General features: G+C 28.8%; 1 protein-coding gene across 2 annotated transcripts; it reads right to left on the bottom strand.

Moving 5' to 3' along the window:
* Window positions 1-1,972: 1,972 nt before the first annotated feature.
* On the bottom strand, window positions 1,973-24,557 carry LOC136969501 (scaffold protein salvador-like). 2 transcript variants are annotated; one of them, XM_067263672.1, is made up of 8 exons: window positions 24,387-24,557; window positions 14,343-14,465; window positions 13,754-14,242; window positions 9,949-10,140; window positions 5,107-5,542; window positions 3,411-3,583; window positions 2,307-2,368; window positions 1,973-2,234 (listed from the first exon to the last, which is right to left on the bottom strand). In XM_067263672.1, exons 2-8 carry the CDS (start codon window positions 14,428-14,430, stop codon window positions 2,082-2,084), a joined length of 1,593 nt encoding a protein of 530 aa, XP_067119773.1. In that variant the 5' UTR covers window positions 14,431-14,465; window positions 24,387-24,557; the 3' UTR covers window positions 1,973-2,081. The 2 variants fall into 2 exon arrangements, with proteins under 2 accessions (XP_067119773.1, XP_067119774.1); XM_067263673.1 differs by having other exon boundaries at window positions 14,343-14,460.
* Window positions 24,558-26,764: the final 2,207 nt, after the last annotated feature.

The raw sequence follows: 26,764 nt of genomic DNA, 5'->3' as shown, positions 1-26,764 counted from the left end.
TTCACAGTTTATCACATTATTTTTGGTAATAAGTAATTGAGTTTTGCAGAATAACATTCAGTTTATAATAAAATTTTATATATAGAATACAAAAAAATTTAAAATTTTTTTCTTTGTGGTTTAAGGCCCTTTACCACTCAATAGAGAGCATAAAAAGGCCCCTATTCTATATATTGAAGACAGGCCATAATAATTCAGTACAATAGCAAAATTAAATTGTTAATATTTATTTATTGTATTTTAACTGCTCAAATTTTGATCTGTAGACACACGGCTCAAAAGCACTCTGCACGTTTGGCAATTTGAATCTTAAATTCTTACTGAAAATTTCAAATCTGAATTCTAAATAATTATGCTACTAAACAAACAAATCTCAGATATGCTTTGTGATACTATAATACTTTTTTCTACCACCATTACTAATCTAAGTGTAAGTGCAGATTTATGATATAACAATTTAGCAAATATTGAAGACTAATAAATAAGAAACTCTTTTGTTCCCAAAAGGCGCACACAAAATACTTCAAAAATATTACTTTCCTAACATTAATGACAGATTTAGACATTATTTACATTCTCAGAATATTAATTGATCTAGATCAAATGTTTTGGAAAGATGCCAAAGAAAAATAGATTGCATATAATACTTATATATCAATGAATTGTCAACTGGAATAACTTTGACACAATATATATAGTACAGAGAATAAATTCTCTGCAATGAAAATAGCACAAAGCTAAAATCCAATTAGAAAAACTGCAAATAGTATGGGAAATATTTTTTGTCTGTAAATGTGTTGCAATTGATTATAAATTCAACTTTATCTTTCAGGATCATCTGCTTGAAGAAAAAATATCCAGGTAACTGAAGTTAAAAAAAATTATTTAACTAGTAGTAATAAACAAACATTCATTGGTTTGAAGTTTAATAATTGAAAATGCAACTTTTCAAATTATCTAACTTGTTCTCCACAGATGTTAATAATATGCCACATAAGTTGTACTAAACATTGCAAATAAATTTCACAATAAATTACAATTAAATTCAACACCAGAGTCTGAAGATAATCAATAAAATTTCACATATTTAAAATAAAATGGATGGTAATTGGTTTGAGCAAGGGTCAAGAATACAAACATTTTAATAAACCTTTCTAACCAAATCTTATTGCATATCTTTTTTAAAATCTGTAATGGAATTTTCACAATGTTAATTTTCACTGTCCTAAAGCACTAACATCATTTTCACGCTGAATAAACATCCTGTTTACGTTTAAATTTTGTGATTCAATGTGTTTTTTCTTCTCTTCATAAAAAGTTATATTGCTTTCTAAGTTTATCTCAATTTTGAATTGTAAAATATTTTTTAGATATTTCTAACATGTCCTTTGAAACTTGGATTAATGAGTTCACTGTATTCATAATATGAATGGCATTTCTTCTCTAATTGCAATGTCTCTCAAGATCATTCTAATGTATCCATTATCATCCAGAAATATTTTGAGACAAGTTAACAATTTTTCTAATTAAATTTCACTTGATTGCAAGTAAAATTTTTGGAAAAACATGATAAAGCATCATTTTCATCAAAATACCAAGGCACATTTGTAGCAATATAATATAAACAACCCACAAGAAAATACACAAGTTTTGTCACAGATGCTAAAATTAATCATCATCAAAGCAGAAATTTAATTAGTTTTTTGGTAGAATTCCTATTTTGAACTTTGATTTACAACTTAAAATTCTGGTATAGCAATTCTCTGCAAATTTTAATTAAAACTAAAAATAAAACCCACTTTTAACACTTTTATGTCATTTAGAATGGAAATAACAACAAAATTAGATGGAATCAATTATTAGAGATGCTAAACAATTTAACTGATTGTTGCTTCCAAAAAACAATGTAAATAATAGAATGAAAAAAAGGGAGCATTTTATTGCTAGAGAATTTATCATTAAGACTGCTCGTCAACATTTAAAAATTTATGTTATTAAAATCATTAAACTGCTAAATCTTAATTCCTTCTAAAACTAAACATAAAATATTTGCTACATAATAAAATAAAACCTAAGAAAAGCTACTGATGTTCAATAAGTCTTCTTTCCATCTCGCGAAGTAACGCCAGACGATACGCTTCGTATTTCATGACTATACCTTCTAATTCTTGTCGATGCAATCTATTTAACATTCCCTGAAAGCAGTCTAATTCGGGTAGACGAAATAATTGCCACTAAAAAGAAAATTAGTTCAAATGTTTTAGTTATGTGGCAGAACGGCAGAATGAATAACGAGGAAAAAATACCTTTAACTTATAATCGAGTTCTGGCGGTGCTCTTGAATATACATAAAGCCAATGAGGAATTTCTGAAAGAAAATAAATCATATTTATTTCTTTGTCTTATCAAAGTTGTTATTATATTTAATTATTTACTGTATTTACTCAAATAATCTATGAACCCCATTTTTAAGATATTGCCTTAATAAAAAAAAAAAAAAAAAATGTAATATTTAACAAATTTTTTCTATTTAACAAAATTTTACTAATCTTACTTAATTGTACTTTGAGTGAGTACACAAAAATTCAAATTTTCATGTACTCACTCAAAGTACAATTAAGTAAGATTAGAAAATTCTGACTCCATCGTTTTAAATATTTTTATTTAAATTTTACTAATTTATAATTCTAACCCAATAGCAACATTCCTTCTCACTGTTTTGTTGCATTCCATATGGTAGCACTCTTAATACCACTTGAACTTGTAAACAACGATAAATGATTTTTCCTTTGGTATTTTTATCTGTATTAGCTATACAAACACTTTATCTGCAATATGTAGTATTTTATAATGAATTAATTTACTAATTCAAATGAAAGTAATTTACATAGTTTAATCTGAAGATGAAAAACTGCCAATAAACAAATAGCTTAAATTAAGAGATAATATAGGTATAAAGGTTATTTACTGTCAGTTTCAGTTATATATTTAACTTACTTTATTTATACTCGTTTTCATAAAATTACTTGCACAAAAATATTTAATAATAATGTTTGTAACTATCGATTATAGATGGTAATCATATTGAGCTGTCACCAACTGTCGATAAGTGAAATTTATCACTAGCAAGATACGAGTAAGAAAAATGCTTAGTAACTGGAAGCACTCGATTTCACAGGTTGCATTGCTAAATTTGTTTCAAATAAACCATGCAACCTTACTTTGTCATGATGTTTTGGAAAAAGTGTGCAGATTATTCAAGTAAATATGGTAATATTTAGATTTAGAAATAACTAACTAAAAGAGTATATGCTAATATTAAAATTTAAATCTAACTTAGCATTTAATTTTAACTTAGAAAAATTTTGTACATCATTAAATGAAAAAATTGGCTTAAAAATTTTTCAAACCTTCTGTTAAATATGGATTTGCAGGAACTAAAACATTATGCTGATGGAAATCGGTATGTCTCGGAGGAGGCTGCCTCGTTTGAGCAATGGACAACATCGGTTGGATTCCGCAGTTTTGTTGACCGTACTGAGTGGCACACGGATGTTCATACTGAACAATTTTTGTGACATGACTAAAAGCAAAAATTATTTTGTATACATTTATTTTTATATAATTAAGAATGAATCATATCAATAAGAATTATGTATTATATATATATATATATATATATATATTTTAATTTGCATTGATATTGAATACAGTCAAACCTGTTTTTATGCGGGGGATAGGGACCGCATTAAAAAAACGCATTAAAAATCTCACGAAACTTCACGAATGGCTGTAAATAATAGTTTTCGCAACACAATTAAAAAAATAATTTTTTTATGCGGTCAACAGGGACCGCATAAAAAAAGTCTCATATAGAAAATAACTCAAAACCGTACGAAATAGAATTTATTGACAACAGATGTCAGCACTTGACTGCATCGTCTGGTCTATCGTCTGTTTTACATATTTTTGTCCAGGTGGTGTTTTGTTGACTTAAAAAGTAAATTATTTCATTTTTCGCATATTCATGCAATAATATTACTATAATAAGTGCATTTATGCTATAATAAGTCAACGTGAGACATGACGAATCGCACGAGACTAGTCGCCAACTATACCGCACAAATTAAAAATTCGCATTAAAAAAATCGCATTAAAAAAATCGCGCATAAAAACAGGTTTGACTGTACTTTTATATATTGCTAAATTTGGAAATTATGGAATAATGCAAAACATCTTAAGCAAATAAAGTAGGCAATATATTATAACAAAAAGAAAAAAAATCTTAAACTACAGAGAGCATATTCTAAAGAATATATAGCTGAAGTTAATGGATTTCATATATATAAATCTAGTATTAAAGTTCTGAGTGTCTATTATTACAAATTAAATGAACAAACAAAAATTCTAAAAGTTGTTTAAAAGTTTTAGATGAAAAAAAATTTTTTGTTTACTATAATCATCTTCAGTAAATTCACTATAGTTTTTTACATACACAGTGCATTCAGCAGAGAGATACAACAATCTTACTTCACTAATGCTTGCTTAGAAAAAAAATTGTTCATTGAACATTTTCAACCTATTAACATAGATCTTCTAATTTTAAATTCATAAGTGAATTTAAAATCTTAAGGTGGCCTATGAATATCCAATATAAAAACTTAAAAAAAATTTTTTTTTGTGGAATACTGAGGAAAAGTTTGCAGAAAATGAGTTGCAAACCACTAATTTACAGTATTAGTGCCTCTTAATTACTTAATTAAAAGTGTTAAACTTTTTACAATTTTGTGAAAGAAAATTATTTCACAAGAAACAATTTTCATTATATTATACTTTTGTTTCTATTTAAATTGAATGTATTAAAAATTGTTTAAAAAAATATTTAAATGTTTCTCAACCACCAACTGAGGTCTCATAGCCCATAGTTTAAGACACTGCTTTAAACAATTACATTACTTAAGTAACAAATAATATATATACATAAATATAATCATTGGATTTAAATTAAAAATTTGTTTCTTTGAAATCATTAATACATATTTTTAAATTTATCTTTAAAACTCAAAATATTAAATATATAATTATACAGCACAGCACAGTACTTACTTGACATAATAGACACCTAAATCCGGCGATTCAATCCTTTCCCATCCAGTGGGCAAACCTTCTTTTTCAAACGGGTGACTCCAATGTGTTGTCTTGGTATTGTGGTCTATATAATATTTACGACCTCTCATAGTATAGTCAACAGACCATCCCGGTGGAAGTGGAAGTTCTTCTTCTTGCGTAAATGGTTGATGATGATTACTTTCTTCTTGAACAGGTGGATTACTAGTATTTAATGGTGCATGCGTTGCAGGATTTAAAATGGGTACTGGAGATGTCGGTGTAGCTGCTGCTGTTAATGGATGTTGGATACTTTGGCTGCTGGCTACTGACTGTTGCACATGTGAAGTAGCAATTAATGCTGTAGAATATGCTGCTGCTGTAGTTTGATAAACAGGAGCATACTGTTGAATACTTGGTGTACTGCTTACTATTCCTAGAATAAATTTATAATTAATATTTTTTTAGAAATTACATAATTTCTAAGACAGATCAATAGCTGACTTCAGATAAGTGTTTGCAGTGCCATATTATTTAGATGAAATTCAAATATATTTTTGTAATCAGTGTTTTTTGAAAGTTTTTAATTTTGTAATGTTAAGTACATACATTTTTATGTATATATGCAGGATTATTCATAAGTCCATAAAAAATTTAAAAAATCTATTATTCATAAACTATACAACATGTACTTTATTTTTTAATATTGAAATAAAGGTAAACTCTCCAAATTTTTTTTCAGGAATAGTACATGTGAATAGTTGCCATGACTTGTTGCTAAGAGGCAATAGTAGCAAATATCATGCTAAGCAAACATGAGTCATTTTGTGTCTTGGAATATGCAAGAATCTCATCCATTATGACTGTATAGCAACAATTTTGAGCAAAATTCCATAAGGAGCAACCTGTGTACATTATCCTGAAATGCTATGTGAAATTCTGGGATGAAGGCTGTCTGTGCCTGGATGTCCATGGCAAAGTGGACAAATTGTGGGACAACCACCCCAGTCACTGGGCTTAATGGAAATTCGTTAAGGACACTATCTTTGTGCTGACATTCCCTCCTAATCTCCAGAAACTGCATGACCATATCACTGCAGCTGTGGAATTGGTTAATCATGATATACTGACATGAATGTGAGAGGAAATAGATTATTGGCTAGACATCTGCTACATCAGCAAAAGTGGACACATTGAACATTTGTGACTCATGTAAAAAAACTTGGAGAGTTTATCTTTATTTCAATGTTAAAAAAAATATAGTATCTATTGTGCAGTTTATGAATAGTAAATTTATAAAATGTTTCACAGATTTATGAATAACCCTGTATTAAAAACAGAAAACTTACTTCTGACACTTTACATGGGCCACCTTGTATGTACTGTACTTATAAATTGTGTACAATTTGAATATTATGAATATATACAAGGCATAATGACAAATAGTTTGTGAATAAAGTCTTTCCCTTATTATAAAATTTTAGTAAACAAAAACCATTACAGGAACAATGAACAGATTTTACCAGAATGTAAGGCAAGATGTAAAGTTCTTTGACATGTTAATAATAAAGTTTCACAAGTGCATCCTATGTGACTCTGGAGTACATCTAACCCAGTGTTTCTCAAACTTTTTGGTCCGTGACCCCCTTTTGCACTTAAAAAATTCAAAGGACCCCCAAAGAATGACTATGTGTAGGAAAACATCTCAGAGGGAGGGGGGTTAAGTACTCTCTCATAGTCCAGTGCTGCCAGCTAAAAACGCATACCAACTAAAATAATATTGGAGTAGCCCAAGACATTGCCACAGCACTAACGGAAATTTAAATTTGCCGACTGAAAAGCTTTAGATTGATCGGTTACAACTCTACTGTATTTCTAACTCGACTTGCTTACAGACGCAACGCTGCTAGCAAACACCATTCCAAATGACAATGTTGTTCTATCATAGTTTAGGGTGAGAGTGGAACTCGGGGGATATCCCAATAGCGCACAAATTTATGAATATTAGGCTCGTATTAAAATATTTATATTGTTTTTATTATTTATGTGTGCAATTTATTTAAGTAAAAATTATTTTATATATTTCTATTATTTCTAAACATGAATCCATAGTAAATTTATAAAATATTTGAAAAAAAATTTCTGGCATCAATTTTTCAGCAACCCCCAAATATTTTTCACAACCCCCACTTTGAGAATCACTGATCTAACCAATATTCAAATTTTTGCTAAGCTTTCTCTAACATCTCTACAGAAATGGAAGCAATAGCATTTGCTGTCCTCCTCCTCAGTGTCTCAACATCAGGGGCCGTATTCTGGTCACCATCTCTGGTCTCTCGTCTTTCACAAGCCGGTCGCTGATTGACTAATCATTTGGATTAGCCAATCAGTGATCGGCTTGTGAGAGACGAGAGACCAGAGAACGTGACCAGAATACGGCCCCAGGTATACATGTTAAATAAACTTTATCCTTGATGTAACCTCAAAGGGTCAAAAATTTCTACAGGTGACTGTCCAGTCACCTGTAGAAAATGTGACATTGGGAGTTAAATGTTCAAGACTTCCTCAATGTTGTAATGTACTATCTTATTAGAAAACTCAGTGCAGGATTTAACTCATTCAGTTGACATGCTATAAGAAGTTCTAACATACCCACTGTACATGCTAGTTGCTATTGTTGATTCTGCAAAGAAGGAAAAGGGGAAAAAAGGAAAAGAAAACACTTAAAAGAACATTTAAAATTTTTTCTCTTTTCCACCTTTTGGTGCAAACTGAACATTTTTAACTTTAACAGATATAAAAATAAAATTTTATAATAAAGGAAAGATTATAAATAAGACATTGTGTGACTTTGTCATATCACAATAGAATTGAGAGCAGGAAAGAAAGAAGCAATCCCTGCACTTGTTAAGCATAGAAGAGTGATCCTTGTATCTGACGGATGCAGACAGGTAACTTTACACTTGCTGCCACAAGAGGCTAGCCTTGTATCTGCTGGCCATGAGAGAGATGCTCCTTGCACTTGCCAACATGGAGAGGCAATCCAAGAACAAAGCAATTGTCATCGATTGCTTTTTCTTCGTTTTTTGCACCTATTTTCTATTAGGTGCATGCAATGCTGGTTTTATTTTTGACTCCTATGCCTAAATTCCATTAGGTGTGCTCAGTTGCATCAGAGAGCATGGACATAGTCATGGACTCTTATTTTTTACATTTAAATGGACCCTCATTACATCTTCGGATTTCTCACCACAACTGATGGAAAATGGCAGTGCTTTATCAAAATTGATCCATTAAATTTTTAGAATGAACTCGATTCTATAGCAAAGCCCCACAGAAGGCATGCTGGTGACTGTAAAACATCTCACAACAAAGTTGCATGATTTGTGAAATATTGCTTTGTTGCATGCATTCATGAAACAACCTTATATCTCAAAAACAAAGCCATGAACCCATTTTTTTATTACGTTTTTGGATTCCTCATCACAATTAATGGAAAATGGCAAAGTTTAATCAAAATTGATCAAATAGATTTTGAGAACGAACACAGCTCTGTAAGCCATATAGAAGAGGCTTTGCTAATGCTCCACCTCAAATATATCCGTAAATATTCTATGGCTACCTGAATGATGTGTTTAAGTTCCCTTATTCTGCCCAGTGATTATACACGTGTGTAAAGGCCCTCTTGACCAGTGGCCTAAATGTGGCCATTCAGAGGGCCTTTACACACATGTATAATTCCCTAGGCAGAAAAGGAAATTTAAATATAAATATATTTCTGTTATCATATCTTAACAGTTATAATCAAGAAATCAAATACATGATAAATTCAAATAGAGCATAAAATATGTAGATAATTGAAGCTGGCCAAAGATATATGTATCTTACATATATCTTTGGCTATATGTAACTAATGCAAATTTGGGATTACATAATTAATTATGTATTTAGTGTATATTATATGATAAAAATTTGACACACTGCATTCTCCATATTCCTCTTATGACTACAATAATTATTTTAATATTCTTATTTATTAAAATAAAATTATTATATCAGTAATTCAAAGAAAAGACATTCTCTATTAATTGGCAGGATTATATGATAATATAGTAAACAAATTGATATAAGGTAAGTTTTGAAAATAATGCCACATATCAATTGATAAATGCCAACTGATTTTCTATACAAAACAAAACAGTTCATTTTACAAATTAAAATAACAAAAATGTATAAGAAGCAATTTTATTTATAAACTAAATGAAATGCTTTAATAGTGGCAATTTTTAGTACAAGAAAACTAAACAATTAAAACAAATACTTTATGTAAATAAATAGTAACTATTAGAGGAATTATGATTTAATAATTATTTAAATCATTATTCTGTATTCAATTGAAGATGCTAAAATGATAAAAGATACTAAAATTTGTCCCAAATGATTTTAAAACTATTCAAGTTTTAAATTACGTTTTATGAAATATATAATAGATATGAATAATGGCTAACAGAAAATGTAATAAAGATGATAAATCTAAAATGTTTGTATCTGATTTTTATTCTCAAGTTTTATTTTTCCAGGATCCAAGACAAATCCTGTTCATGATTCTGTTTGAAGTATTCATACACACACACACACTTAACTACATGTTTGTATTAATAAAGATATTACTAAATATTGTATTAAATGAAAAAATTATCCAATCCATTCTGGCTAAAACATTTTTTCAATATTTTTTGAATATTATTAATGATAAAATAGCATATGTTTGATATAAATGTTATTAAAAAGACTACATTAAAAAAATTAAACTCTAATTATAGTTGAAAGATATTTAATTACCAGATGCAGAAGCAACTGAAACATTAACATCTTGTACCGGTTGCTGAAAAGAAACTTGTTCCTGTGAGTATTGTTGCCTAATTTGTTCATGGTATAACTGAACTTGGTAATTATCATCCTGATCTCGACATGTAAAAGATTGATCTACAAGAGGAACTGGAGAAGTGATTGCTTTTCCTTCTGTCTGATGATCTACAATTTAAAAACAATTAGTTTTAATTACAGTATTAAATAGTTTAAAAAGAACATCAAAGTACTAATTTCAACATCATTAAAAAATTTTAACTCTGAAAGACAGTTTTATTTATTTAATGAACAATTATTGGTGTCAGAGTATAATTTTATTTATTAATCATGATAAATAATTGCTCATTTTAATATTAGCTTTTATAAAAAGGATCAACATATTTAAAAAAAATAATATATGCTATGAAAAAGTAATACTAGTAATAAGTATTAGAACACCATTCATATATTGTACCTAACCAAATGGTCAGCTTCCAGAAAACTGGCTATTTTTTGAAACTAGCTAGTTTTGAATTTGGCAGGCTGTAGTACAGCTGTGAGGCCACTTTGTTTTGATTTCTGTGATGTGTGTCAAATTACACTATTTTCAGTGTGACTGTGTGACTGTGTACAGGTAATTTCCTCACAGTTAAGGCATTTGTCAGACTTTATTACAATTTTCTTTTATACCATATCTTTGCATATTGTCTGGCATGTCAGTCTATCCAGGAGAGACAATGAAGTCAGATATTTCAGTATGGTAAATACTGGCATGCTGATTTAAGTGAGGTTATACATCCCTCTCCATAGGGCACATGAAATTCATAGAGTCCAGTTTTTATTCTAAAATTGTGAAACTATTAGCATTACATCAAAAATTATGATTATATTTTTAATTTCTGCAGTTTTTCTTCTTTCTAACAATATAAAATACTTGTGGACTGCTGAAAGTGCTTTTTTATGTTTATTTTATTGTAAGTTGATCCAAAAATGCAAAAATAAACATATTGAATTTCAGAAACTCACTGTAAATTATTTCAACTTATACTGATTAACATCCATTTGTGTGAAACTTGAGAGAAAGGTATTATCTTTCAAGATCAAGGTAGATTATCAGTGCAGCCCACACTGACCGACTACTAATACTAATGTCAATAGTACACTAATTGTTTTATTGAACTGTGAACAAAAACTTTCTCCCCTCAGTCAAATTACAATGTTGTTATTTTATTGTACTTGAAAGAATGTTTTCTTTAATGTTTATTTAACAACTAGTTTTGTTAGATCTGATTAATTTTATTTTTTAGTCACAGTTTAACTGGCATCCCAGTAATCCCAGAGTTTTCAGCATGCTGGTCAATTCGCAAAAATATGGTAACTGTCTAAAAGGCAGAAAAAAAATGCTTTTTAAGTGAATTAATACAGATGTTAAATAAAGTTATGTTCTGAACATTTATTTGTTTAATTTTCACTATATGTGACTATCCCATATTTTAAAATGATTATTAATCAGACAGGCCCTGCTTTGGAGTGTATTAATTTGTACCTGTTATATACAATTTCATTCTATACTTTCCATTGTTTATTTTAACTATATTATTTAGCCTATGTCCAGAAAACTGAAAAAGACTGAAATCAAACCATTTCCAGCCCCAAGCATGTGGATATTTGATCCAGTTTTGTATTTCCATAAACTGATATAACTTATTTTTAATTCTCTTATATTAGTGTTATCTATTTAGGCAAATGTTTAAACAGAGTTTAAGGTTTAAGATAGCACAACATATTCTTATCTGTTTCATATACATAAAACATGTTTTAAACTCAACGAAAACACTCAGTTTAAACTGTTGTGGAGAATAAGTTCAAGAATAATTTTTATTTATTGTTCAATAATCAAAATAATAAATTTTATTATAGATTTGTTAAAGAAATTATACAATTAACATTATTTAAGCTTGTATTTGTACAACTAGCTGTAAAATATTTTGTTACTTTAATTTTTTGTTAATCTCTTGGTTTTGGGGATATGATTCCTTTTATCAATTAAATAAATAAAAATGTTTTAAATTTTTATGATATCTTAATAATTATGAATAACCAGCTGCATATGCCCAGCATTGCTTGGACATTTGAGGGAGGGTTGATGAGGTTGGGTTAACAGGAGAGGGTAATAAAAAACAATGGTCTTAATAACTAAAATATACATTCATTCACCTGAGTATTTGCAATAACGAAATTGCCAAACACAAAAACATTGTTTAGGCTTAAGTTAAGAGATGAACTTTATAGGCGATTGGGAGGGGGACCCACACATTATTTTTTCTAGTGTGTCAAAGAATATTCATGCCAATTGAATGGTATTTTCCCTTTACCCAACAAGCATACATATATACATATTTTGACTTTTATATACCATATATGGATAATACTTGTTAACCTACTATAAGTGATAACACTTATCTCCCAGTTAGTTTGTTAAATCTAGGGTCTGCTGTATATATACTCTATGTCTAAAGGAATAAAGTTTTAGTCGTCATCTTTGAAGTGAGACAAACAAAATAAATTTAATGAAATTGTTTGGTTTCATAAAATATTTTTTAATCAAGCGTATGTGTGTAAAAATCATATTTCCTGAACATATTACAACAAATTAATCAAAAATTTTAAAATGTTTATCTAGATTTATGTAAAAACATGTAGACAAATACTGTCTTCTATTACATTAATTGAAGTTTTACATTATTCAAACAAAAAAAAAAAAACCTTCCTTCTAAAGTCAAATTTTCTCTAATTTTTGTGTTTTCATTTGTAAAAATGAACAAAATGATACAGAAATAAAAGTATTTCAATGACACATTCCAGACAAAATAAATAATACACATGTAGAGTAATTTCAGTTAAATATGAAAACAAACATTAATGATTTAGATAATCTGCTTAACTGAAATCAGTTAAACAGATTTTACTTTAATATAACCAATCAGAATATAACTGTTAAACTTGAAAAAGAAAAAAAAAGCCTTGATCTATAATTTGGAAAAACATGAAGGCAGAATAAAAGAAATCAAGAACTATGAGTTATGATAATACATTAAATTAATATACAAATTTTAAAACAGGAGAAATAAGTAAACTATCAATTTGTTTATTGATTAAAAATAATTCATTGCTGGAAAAAAGTGCATTGTAATAACTATAAATATAAAAACAACCATAATCCAAAAAAAGAATGCAATAATTGTTAACTATATTATTAACTATTTCAAATATGTTTAAATAGGTTTCTTTAAATTACTTATGAAAAAAATTGAAATAAACTGTATCTTAATTTCATATTTCAAGATTATTTCATAAATTTTTATTTTCATTATAATACATTGTAATAATTAATAAAATAATGGATTTTATCTCATTTTGTACGTGTATATTTTAATGGACATAATATAAAGAAGGGCATTTGGAACAAATAAGTGTGACGTTACATAAATTTTTTAATATATAAATAACTAAAAATACAGCTAGATATTAAATAGGAAATACAACCTGACTGGATAAGAAAGAATGAATGGCATATCATATATTTTATATTTTTTAAAAGAAAAATTGATGGAAATTGAGTTTTTCCAAGATAGATTAGATTATAGCAATTTTAAATTTTAGGACAATTAAAAACAAAAATTCTTTGTGAGTATATTAAAAGTATTTGTAGAAATAAACACATATTTACTTATAAAAGTTTTATTATATTAAAACTTATTTTCATGTAGAGAAATATGTATTTTAATATTCTACTTACCTTCAATAAGTTTTTCAGAATTATTATTTTCAGAACTCGTACTAGTTACGTAAGGGTTAACATAGATTCGTGACTGTCCCAAATTAGGTAAATGTCTGTTGTCATTATTTTGTACTTGCTGAAACCTTGGATAACTTTCAGGTGTGGAAGGAATATATAATCTGTTAGACAAGGGAACATTTGTTACTTTAGATGATGATGGCTGACTGGAATCACCAACATTTCTCTGTGCTCCAATGCTAGTAGATGATGCTGATTGTAGAGGAGACGATGATCTTAATAATGGCCCAATATTTTGGTTTGATGTCTGATTTAATGGTGATAACCTATTGGAATTTTGTGTGTGATTCTGTGATGCTTTAGCACATTTTTGGGCTAAACTTGTTGGTTGCACAGGTTGCTGAACTTCTCCGGTGTTTCCCCCTTTTCGCTGAAAGGCAGGATTCTTTTTACGAGGTTGATGATTTATAGTTGTCCATACATTAACAACTAAATGAAATAAATTTTTACAAGTTTAAAATTTAATATTAGTGTTGATTATATTATTTATAATATATTAAATTACATAAACTAAAAATTTGTTACTTACTAGGAAGATTTGGTGGTGTTTCTTTTTTAACATATTTTCCAGCAACACCATCGCTTAAATATTTTAAATCTTTCTTTTTAGATAACATCAGAAATTTTATATCAGTTCATCTTCTAATCTATACTAAGAAAAATTATTTATATATTAACAAGTAATGGAAATACTCAAAAAGATTCAATCTGAATGTAAAATATATTTCTAACTTATACTCTTGTTAATAATGCTATCAATAACAAGATAATCTAAAATATATCAATTACTTAATGTGAGATAACATATTCTGTATGACAATTTTCAAAATACTTCAACTCCATGTAATATCAGGGAAAACAAACACTATGATTGGAGGAGCCAATGCTTTTTATTTGCTTAAATGTTTTTCAGGACTTCTCCATCTCATCAGAGCCACAAAGTTTGATCTTTATGGGTCTGATTGAACCAAATAAAAAGAATCAACTCCTATAAATCATCTTCATTTGTATTTCTCCTGATATTCTATATGATGTGCTATAACAACAGTAATAATAATAAAGTAATATAAAATTATTTGCACTCTAGTTAATTATAGGTATTATTATTATTAATAATGTTAATATATCTCAACATTTGCTACATTAACATATTTATATCACAATTTAAAATATTATGTTAAATGATCAAAAATTTACTATTGGAATATATAATAATGCTGAGACATTTAGTATTATTATTTTACTTATATTCATTAAAATTATTATTTAACATACAAATTTCAAATATTTTTAGAATTCAAATAAATGATAACAGTTCAAGCCTCTTCCAGCAGAAATTTTACTTATCAAATTTCGGCTGAAAGAGGCTTGAACTGTTATCATTTATTTAATTCGCAAGTTAACAAGAATTCAAATATTTGTATTCTACAAATACAAATATTTGAAATTTTAGTTGTTTGTATTCTATAAATAACTAAAATTTTTCAAATTTATCAATTATACAATAATTGATATTTTTAAAACACATACTAACAATTGCCAATAAAATAAAAATTTTAACTTTTTTGGGGGATACTATAGATTGCACCCTGTGGAATTTTGGGACTGAGTATATATCTGAATTCAGGGGACCGAGACGAGTTCAACAATACCCTACTTTTGGACCGGAGACGAAAAATAAAAAAGTTATCATACTTTTTTTGGCGATTGCGCGATGATCAGGAGTTGCGCCGCTCTCTCCGCTAAGCCTATCGCGTGTTTAATAGGCAGTCCAGCAAGTCGGCCATATATACCTTCAACAGAGGCAGATGTTGATCCACGAGCACATTGATCATCTGCAGTTGGAGTTAAGTCCTTTTCACACACCCTCGCACTCCTCGACCTCAGGGCCTACGGCCCCTCAGCTGCCGACACGCTCACTATTGCTCACAGTCAGCTAGTACTACGCGCTGCTTTTGCGGCTTGTCCAACAAACCTAACCTATTCCTACGGGAGATGACTGTAGTCCGACGTCATGGTTTGTAGACTTTACCGCAAGATGGCGGTACTAGCAACTACGGTGCCATCTGCACGATAGCATTAAAAAAGTATGATAACTTAAAAAGTATGATGACTTTCTTACTTTTTGTCTCTGGTCCAAAAGTAGGATATCATTGAACTCGTCTCGGTCTTGAGTTCAAATATATACTCAAAGTCCCAAAATTCCATAGGGTGCAGTCTATAGTATACCCCCCTTTTTTTTGTATAGAAACATTAGATTTGCTGGAAAATCACTTCCATCAATTTTAATGGTGAGAATTATAGAACAATTCTCAAATTTTCCAAATAAGAACCAAATAAATTGAATTAAAAAAAAAACAACAGAGTGATTAAATAACATAACTCCATATTGCTTTTGTTCATTATTCTACATTATATATAATTTTAATGTTATCAGTGTACAATGTCTTTGTTCTTCTGTTTTTCCTCCTAATGCCTTAATTAACAATTTTATTTTCAAACTTACTGATATGAATTTTCCCTCCCTTTCAAATTACACTACCATTAAGCCTCTTTTCATTCTTAGGTTCTATTATGAAATAATAATACTAAAATATAAAATGAAAAATTGAATGCAAATCTACAAAATTACTGATAAAGTGAAAGATTATAGTGACTAAAATGTTTCCTTTTTTTTGTTAAAATGCTCTATAAAATTTCTTAGTTTCATTCTTTCTACCAGAAGAGTGAATACAAAAAATATTGGCAATATGTATATTTAATGCTATGTACATTATTCTCGGTTAATTTCAGTTATATAGAGAAACTTGAGATGCAGCATATAGCTATGACATCATCATCCCATAATCACTTTCTTGATGCACGTAAAGCATTCCAGAAGATAGTCACCTGCCTAGGAACAGAGGAATTATGCATCTGAAAAGCGGCCTTCCAACAATAAAATCCTACGGGCAAGATCCAAATCTTCAATTATGTCATCCAATTGTGGAATGATGTGCTGAAGTAAATAATAATAATAATTAGAATAATGAAAAATAGATATGTTCCTTTATCCATTTAAAGTAGTTTGTAATTTTGTGTTTACTTGTTTTCATTAAAAAATTTCGGAATTTTGCCAAATATAGAATTAAATGCAATATTTTATACTCATTATTATACATCACACATTTTCAGTTATATTTATTCTTAAAAAAATCCAGCAATGAGTTGCTTAACTTTCCCAACAACATTTAAAACTGCATGTGGGAACCATCTGTTATAATATTTTATTTAAAAAACTTTTCATATTTTTAATTATTATAAAATAGCAAAATGCTTACTTTTGAGGATAAAGATGGGTTTTATAAAAAATTGTATATGCTAACAACAAGTAAAATCGTCATTAAAAACAACCCTACTTGAGATACGAGACACCACCCACTTTATCTTCCCACTCCCTCGTGACCTTTAACCACCAAAATTTAATAGCATCAATCCCCCCTAATAAACAAACCTCCTGCAAAATTTCAGAAATTGTTGACAATTAAGTTTCAAAGAGGGCGAACAAAATCATACACCAACATCCATATATACAAAAAAAAACCCAATTTTTTTTTTCCTCGCATTTCTGCACATATCAAGGTGTTCAAAAATGTAAAAATCTTGGAGGCAGGGTCATTTTTTGACCAATTTCCATATTTTTCCTCTGTTATATATATATTGGGTTGTTCGGAAAGTAATTTCGTTTTTTTCATAGAAAAATAAATGCAATATTCTTATAATAAATAAATATTTTATTGAATTATATATTGACCATTTTGGTCAAATACCTGTCGTCATTGTTTCTGGTAGTAGCATGATTTCACATTCATATAAATTTTGATCATTGTTTACAAAAAACTGATCCAAGTGATTTTTGACATTGTCATTTCAAGTAAATGTCTTACAGTTAAAAAAAATTTGTATAGACCGGAACAAGTAATAATCTGAGTGTGCCTGATCTGGCGAATATGGTTGGCGTGATAACACATACCATCTAAGCTATAAAAGTTCCTGACGAGTTACCAAACTTGTGTAAAATTTGGCATTATCATGGTAAAACACTGCACTTTCTTTATTGATCAATTCTGGCCTTTTCTGTTTGATGATATTACTCAATTTGTTTACTCAGATGGCAGTACACTTTCAAATCAATTGTTAAATTGTCTGGTAAAAGCTCAAAAACAAATTTCTTTAAAATCCAACCATTGAGAGCATCTCTCGTTAATAACATGGGGAAACCCATATATCGAGCTTTGAAATGAAACCAATTCGTTTTAAGTCATAATAAACGGTTCAATTTAACAGATTTTATCTCTTAGTGATTTCACGTGCAGCAATCTGCACGTTATACGGCAGATTGCTTCAATCAGTACCTTTATTTTGTTTTCATTGGCTTCAAATGGCCATCCAGAATGTGGTGTATCTTCGATATTAAAATTGCCAGAACGCAATTTTGTAAACCAGTTTTGGCACTGTCTTTCTCTCAACACATCTTCCCCAAACATGTACCACAATTTTTTTCTTGTTTGAACAGCATTTTGGTTTTTTAGTTATAAAAAAGCAAAATATGCCGAAAATGATGCTTTCGATTTTCCATATTTGATGGGTCACCGAAGAAAAACAATTGTACAAAATCAAACAAAATTTTTTACAAATAAGCCTTAAAATGTCAGCTGTCGAAGTATATAATGAAAATGTGGTTTAAAATAAAATTGGCTGGTAAAAATACATCTAATTCCTCTAGTAATAAAAAAACGAAATTACTTTCTGAACAACCCAATAACAGAGCCAGGAAAGTAATAGTATAAAATATAAAAATAATTGCACACCATTATGTTGTCATGTATGTAATAAGTATTTTTGCTCATAATGTTTTTCCATTGATACAAAAATATAATTATTATTAGTATTTCAATTTACATTAATAAATAAACTTACTTGGAAAAAATGATATATGGCCTTGCCTGGTGTATATAATTTCTATAAAATTAATGATGATTCAAGAGAATGATTCATATATTCTTGAAAATAAATATTTAAAATTGGATTTCAATAATTTAGTTTTCAGATATCAAAATACAAGTTATAGGTTGGTAAGGTACATATTGAATCAATCAAATAAATAATATTTATCTAACAGAAATCATATACAATATTTACATTAATTATATAATTATGATACAATAAATGAAGTGATTAAAAAAGAAAACATTCTAAAATAAAAATAAATAAGCAAAGTATATAGCACAGAAGTCATAAACAGTGTTGTAAAAAAAAAATTAAAATGCTATTTAAAATTATTGCAATATAAGAAAAAACAATATATAGATCTGAACTCAAAACTGAAACCATCTTAGAAACAAAATAGTAAAGGAAACTTTTGATGATCACCTTTCAAATAATTGATCAAATAAAAAAACAGTCTACAATTAAACATAATAATTTGAGTTAATCTATCAACAAATCAGATTTTCTGTAAAAAATATTCTCCTCGGAATAAATATATAACGTACTAAAATTGAACTCTGACATAGAAAACCATAAAGCCTCTAGTTCTATTACAATAATATAATGCAATGAAAATTTTTAAGGCCACATTTCCAACTGTCTCCAGAATTCAATTAACTTACCCAAAATGGTATTAAGAATAAAGGCAGAAAGTATGATGTTAAGACACCTCATCTGTTTTTAGTACATAGACTGAGAAAGTGGCAGATCTATCCCATAACATATCAAATATTTTTGAAGTATTATCTTTTGAAAATTTATCACCACACATTTTATTACATTTATAAAGTTTATATTGTGATATATAGCTGATGATTAATAATCATCATGGATATATACATCAGATAAAAACTCAATCATCTCTTTCTCTTTCACATATTTTATCAATACAAGTTTTTTAAATCAATTTTTTAATCAAGTATCAACAAATTCCATTCAGTTATCTATTTCAGATAGTATTTTTTTGTGATAAGATTAACATTATTACATTCTTTAAATTGTATCATCAAATTTAACATTAATTTAATACAACAACATTGATTAAAAATAGATTTAAAATTGTACAATTATAACTGATTTTTATTTTCTTTACTCAATACATTGTTATGATTACATTTCTTTATAAATAGACAAAAAGTTTAATTTTTATCATGCCACATTTTAGGTTTTATAAGACGCACCCCGTTTCAACACAGAATATTTAGGAAAAGTATTTGGTGTATTTAAGCCAACCCACATCTTTGGCACTCAACCCCAAAATTGTTTTACAGTATTCTAGTTTTAAAAAAAAGTAAAATTAGAATGCACTTTTATTTATCACGGTAAAAGAGGAGTTTAAAAGCAGACATTTACAATTAAAATTTACCATTACAATATTCTACATAAATACATGAAGCTGTTTATGTGTAGCACCTAATAATAATAATGATTTTAATTAAACATTTTTATTCAAGAGTGGGCTAGGTAGAGATTACCTGTAGTCTATTGAAGGTTTTTTAGGGAATTTACTATCCTATAGGAAAGCACAACTTCAAATATAAGACACAAGGAAATTTTTTGAGCCTTTTTTAAGACAAAAGTTATGTCATATGCTGTAAAATATAGTAGCAATTTTTTTATTTATGTAATTCAAGTTTAATAGTTTATATGAAAGTTTTTTGAGGATGATTATTATTATTAGTAAAATATTAGATACTATTTTGTTTCTAGGAATTAATTACCATTTATTACATCTATTTGAATTGTTAAAATCTCAATTCCCATCCACTATGAATAATTTATTAAAAAATTTTTGAATATTTTTTGAAAAATGAAGTAAATGAAGCTTAAATCTAAACCCTCAGATTTAAAAATAACTTCTTCATTTTTAAATTATCCAAAAGAAGAAAAAATTTTGATAAAAGTCAAGATTTAGCATCTAATACATTGTTTTTTAAATCAACTGTAAAAACAGTGATTTTTAAAAAAGTTTCTTGAATAAAAGTTCTCTATTTCACATAAGATTTTCACTTTCCCAGTTGTTATATGTAACAGAGATAAAGTATTAGAGTAACAGAGAAAATTTAAAAATCTTGGAGGTTAAAAAATGATTCTCCAAGATTAAAAAAATTTTGGACTTGGGACCTTGAAATGTCAAGAAATGCAAAAGTGTTCAGGGAAATTTCCTGTATGTGTAGCTTTTTGTCAACAATTTCTGAAATTTTGCAGAGAGGTTTATTAGGTGATTGATGTATTTAAATTTTGGTGGTTAAAGGTTGATGGTGGAGATAGCAAGAGTCCTATCTCATATCTTGAGTAGGGTCAAACAATGATGATTTTACTCTTTATTAGCATTTACAATTTTTTACAAAACCCATCCCTATCCACAAAATTAAGTTTTTTGTCATTTTATAATAGTTAAAAATAAAAGTTTTTAAAATAAAATATCATAACAGATGGCATGATCAAGTGTTGCAAGAAAAATTAAGCAACTTGTAGCTAATTTTTTTTTATTGAAATATAATATAATATATATATATTCCAAAATATAAGCTGATAGTATAAAATTGTTTTTGTATTTTGATATGAATTAACTTGTAATGCAAATGTTTATATATATCGGCACCTTTGAATAAAGGACAAATTTGTACTCTGTATGTTGACTTTTCAAAATATATTTTAAGTAAAAATCAAATATTTTCTTTTTCTGTCTTGATAAGATAATAAATATTGTATTTGTTCAAAGCATATTTACTTCATTAAATGTACTGTATGTAATATAAAGCATTAACACATTCCAAAAATGCATAACTAATAGTTTAACTTTTAATTATCATTTGTCTTGTCTCAATTTTAGCTTTCTTGATATTTAAAAAAACAAATTATTGTAAATTAAATAAGAATATAAGAACATATTATATAAGAAGAAAGTCTAAAAGATCTATCTCACAACTTTCTCAAAAATTATTTGCACTGTATATATATATATATATACAGTGAAATAATATATATATATATATATACATACATACATACATACATAGACTCCCGTGTAACACGCTCCCGTAAAACGCAAATTCGTACAACGTGACGAAAAAATTGTGACTAGTTCTCATACAGTGTGATAAACAGTCCCATATAATGCGTAAGATAAATTTAACATTTTCACATAGTTTCTGATTTTTTGTTTAGAAAAGCAAATGTATACACTTACCTGTTGTTTATATATAAATAGTGAAACTGATAGTTTAAAGTAGTAGCAGTTTATAAAAAAATAATAATACATATTCATTTAAAGATATAAGAGGAAAATAATTTTATTCAACTTAAAATAAAATTATGCACTTCACTGTTTAACATTTATTTACTATTGGAAGTATCAACAAATAAGTTCCAACGATGCCGTTTTGTTAATATTGGTTGTACAGTACAGATTTATTGACAACCGTTACAATTTACAGACTCCTAAATTTGCATAAATTGATCTGTCCCGTATAATGCGATTTCCTACAATGTGGAACGTATCCCCCGCGTTATGTGAGAGTCTACTGTATTTATTATATATATGTGGTGCCTGTCCCCCATGCCGACATGACTTGAGTCTGATGTTGTGCGCAGGCAACGAACCATTAGAGTTAGAGGGGGAAAAAAGCAATGATGTAGCACGAACGATGTGTCCGCTTCAAGACGATTAATATCCATTTAATAATTAGTACCAAGATGATTTGTTTAGTGTTCTTCGTTTTGTAATGTTTTTTTTGCATCGTATTAAAATTTACGTCATTATATGTCATAAGAAGCTCTTCGTATTCTTTCTTAAACTGCGTTCTGCATATGCTTCTTAATGCCCAGCCCAGCCCAGCCCAGCCATCTATAGACTCTATTGAATTTATATATATATATGAAGTGTTTAAGCTTAATGAATTACACTTTTCTTTTTAGTTTCACAGTTTATATCCAATTACTTCTGATTAGTGCATAAATTTAATTTGATTGTAAACTTTAGCTTTTCATCCTTAACAAATTCTGATACTGTTAAAAATGAAATTTTAAACTTTTATTTTGTAGTAATTTAATTAAACATGAATTTGGTACTTAAGTAAATAAAAACCAATTTCTTAAAAGGCTAAGTATTTGTATAATATCTAATAAAAATAAAATGAACATTAAATGAGTTTCAAAACATCCACACACAGTAGACTTTCAATTTAACGGACAAAAAAATTATCAGTTGTAAATGAAAATTTTATAACCTTTTTTCTATTTGTGGATGAACATACTAAAACATGGGTCAATGAATCAATGTTTGTTATTAATATATGTTTTTAAAACACATCTGATTTAATGTACTTTTGGCAATAGAGGAACCCATTTCCTCCAATTAGTCCATAAAATCGAGGACCTGTGCTATTTATAAAATGAGAACAACATTAGAACATTGAAAATATCAAATTTTTCTTAGACTAGGGGCTATCTCAAAATATGCAAAATAGATATATTTTCAAGAAATTATTAAGACATTTTACAACCACTAAATGATTCTTTTTATTTTTTTTTTATAATTACAATTAACTAAATAGAAAAAGTTCATATTGTTAATGGACTAATAGCATTTTCACTTGCATTAGGATACTTTTAACAATATCATTTAATTTTTTCCCCCTCTTTTTCTACTTTAAATATACAAACATTAAGAAGAATTTTCCACATCTACGATACATTTGTTTTTAAATGAGTAATATTTTATCATTGATTTCTGTAAATACACAAGAATAAATTGATTATATACTAAAATATACACTTAATATATATTAGAATATTAATTATTATTTATTAATATGCAAGTTTATCAGTTTAAAATCATATAAATCAGTAACAAATAAAAACAGTAGACTTGCTTGTTTCTTCACTCCCATATTTTTTTTTTGTTTCACTTATCAAGAGTAACATATTGGCTGCATTCAGCAGACTCAACAGTCATAACTGAGCAAATCGGTAACTGTTATGTAGCAACCCAGATCTGCCAAACGACAAGCGACATTGTGTCGGAACAAAAAGCCTCATCGTTCAGTTTCAGGTCGCGATAGGTAGCGTAAACGAAAGACGCTACCAAATGTGACGTCAAAACACCAAACACTTTCCGAAAGAGCACTACCATAGAGGGTGTTTGACAAAAAATACTCAACAGCTCTGAAGCTGTCAAGTCTGCCAAATGCAACCATTAATGTTAATATATATATTTTCCAGTTGAAAATGGCAATGTAATTTGCAAGACAAATTACCAACCATCACAGTCTGAAGGTGTAAACCAAAAATATTAAATTACTAGCTTCATCTTGTTTTTAATGCAATATTCTTGTTCATCTACTGTAAATATGTAAACAGATTTATAGTTTTCATTAAAGCTTGAAGAATTTATTATTATTATTATAAGAAAATATGGGAGTAAATAATATTTTATTAAACAAATAATAAATAAACATATTTAAACAAAAGCAATGTGTTAACTCAATGCTTTACACATTCATTGAATAATATGGAGAAGAAAATGTCAAAAAAATCTTACATTTCTTTTCTTTTTCTACTTCTTCTTAGCCGGAAATTTCGATAATATTTATCTAATTCTCGAAAAATATTCTAGCGGATATATTAAATAAATAGGAAAAAACGAATTAAATAATAAATAAATAAAACGAGCTTCGTCTCACGCTTTATGTGTTTATAGAAAGAAACAACTATGACCTCTGGCGTAGACAGTTCGTCTGCCACAAACATTTTTTTCTTTTTAAATTAAAAATAATTATTTTTGTGAAAAAACATTTAATTTTAATTTTACAATTTTAATATTTTAATTGAGAATATGTTACAAATTATGGTATTTTGTATAATTGACAGATTTTTGTTCGATTCAAAAAGTGTGATAATGATTTACACATTCTACGATATCAACCGGATGGCCGTGCGGTCAAAGTGCCTGGGGGATCCGGGATCGAAAAATCCCCAGGAATTTTTCGTCCGGATATCGTCGGGCCCTGTCCCTCATCAACCGGCAGCTCCATTGTGGGCCTGGCCGAACCCATAATAGGTTTGCTAAAAGAGGCCTTCTTAGCGCCCACAAGATGGAAAGAGTTTTTTTTTTTTTTTTTTTTTTTTTTTAACTCTTTCCGCCCTGTGGGCACTAAGAGGGCCTCTTTTAAGTAGGCCCATTATGGGTTCGGCCAGGCCCACAATGGGGCGACCGGGTGGTGAGGGACGGGGCCCGACGTATCCGAACGGACCACCCCTGAAAAATTCCTGGGGATTTCTCGACCCGTTAGGATTCGATCCCGGGTCCCCCAGAGCGGTAGTCTGCCACCTTGACCGCTCGGCCATCCGGCCGCTTAAGATGGAAAGAGTTAAAAATAAATAGAAGCAGGTTTATAAATCCTGAGATCTGTTCGTATACAATATATTAAAAAATACATTTATTTATAATGCATCCACAGAAATGGCAGAAATGAAATTAATTACATGAAGTAAGTAAATATATATACATATAAGCAACATACAAATATGTAACATCTTTATTTCGTATTTAGACTTTATATAATTACTTGACAATTTATAGAGCTATATATTTTTCATTACAACAAATTTTTAGTTTAAAAACATTTTTGGAAGTTCCCTCAAGTTTATTATAAGACAACTATAAAATCTTCACGAGCTTGTATATTTTATAATGTAGAAAAAGAAAATACAAAAAAACATACATGTAATTTCGGGGCTTTGAGTATATATCTTAACTCAGGGGGTCCGAGACGAGTTCAATGATACCCTACTTTTGGACCAGAGACTAAAAATAAGAAAGTTATGATATTTACGATTTTTTGCCTTTCACAATGCATTCTACGCCATTTTAGAGTTTTCTACTAGGTGGCGCTGCTTGTAGTTCAGTATACGTTTCCTTCCATTCTTTTGTTTCAGGAGTACCGTGTTTCCCCGAAAATAAGACCTAGCACATCTTTGGGAACAAAAATTAATATAACATACTGTCTTATTTTCGGGAAAACAGGGTAGTGACGTTAAACACTGGGTGGCCTGCCGGCGGCTCCCCTCCGGGAGGAGCACGAACAGTCGAACGCCACCTAGTGGAAAATTTTAGAATGGCGTAGAATGCATTGCAAGAAAGGCAAGAAATCGTGAATATCATAACTTTCTTATTTTTAGTCTCTGGTCCAAAAGTAGGGTATCGTTGAACTCGTCTCGGTCCCGAGTTCAAATATAGAGAGGTGCAGTCACGTGATATAACGTCATTGCTCCGCCCAACAAAACAATCGTCCGCCATATTGGTTGCTGATTTCACGTTACCTTGCTTGATCACTATTATGTCAACGTTAAAGAAAGGAATTTTACTAGGCTTTGCTGCCAATTTGAAAGGGAATGATTTGATAAAATGTAAAGAGAAAACTTATTTTATTGGATGGGATCCACACGAAATGAAACAAACGGATTTTTCATCCAACGACTTAACCACGTGGCCAACTATAGAACGTAGAGACATAGTAAATTATTTGGTTTTAACAACTAACGCTGTCACACTAGATCAGATGAAGGCATACAAATCACTCGATGCTCATAATTATTCGACAAGAGGATTTATTCATCGTGATATTTTATCAAGAGCCGTTCGTAATGATTTAATTTTGCTTGTAGGAAAGGTACTGTACAGTACGTAGCTTCACGTGAGACTTTCCATTACTCATAACATATTAATTGCGTTAATATAAAGACGAATGTAATTCCAGAATGTATTAATTAGTCTGAAATTGATATTTATGTTTGGATGGTCTTGATAGATATTTGTGTTTATACTATATGGGTGTATGTAAGCTGATGAGTTTTTGTGCCCGAAATGCATTCTACTAAAAATTTGATTGTGGTTAATTAAAGGCTAATTTTTGTAAA

The sequence above is a fragment of the Centruroides vittatus genome, unplaced genomic scaffold (assembly GCF_030686945.1).
Source record: "Centruroides vittatus isolate TY-2023 unplaced genomic scaffold, ASM3068694v2 contig_18, whole genome shotgun sequence".
Lineage (NCBI taxonomy): Eukaryota > Metazoa > Arthropoda > Arachnida > Scorpiones > Buthidae > Centruroides > Centruroides vittatus.
The sequence above is the reverse complement of the archived record's forward strand: the minus strand, read 5'-3'. Positions and strand labels throughout refer to the sequence as shown.

Excerpts from the sequence above, each read along its gene's own strand:
- LOC136969501 (XM_067263672.1), bottom strand. The coding sequence starts at position 14,430 with ATGTTATCTAAAAAGAAAGATTTAAAATATTTAAGCGATGGTGTTGCT. Across the intron at positions 10,141-13,753 it reads TTCTGAAAAACTTATTGAAG|ATCATCAGACAGAAGGAAAA; the intron begins GTAAGTAGAATA and ends TTTAAATTGTAG. Across the intron at positions 3,584-5,106 it reads TTAGGTGTCTATTATGTCAA|TCATGTCACAAAAATTGTTC; the intron begins GTAAGTACTGTG and ends TTTTGCTTTTAG.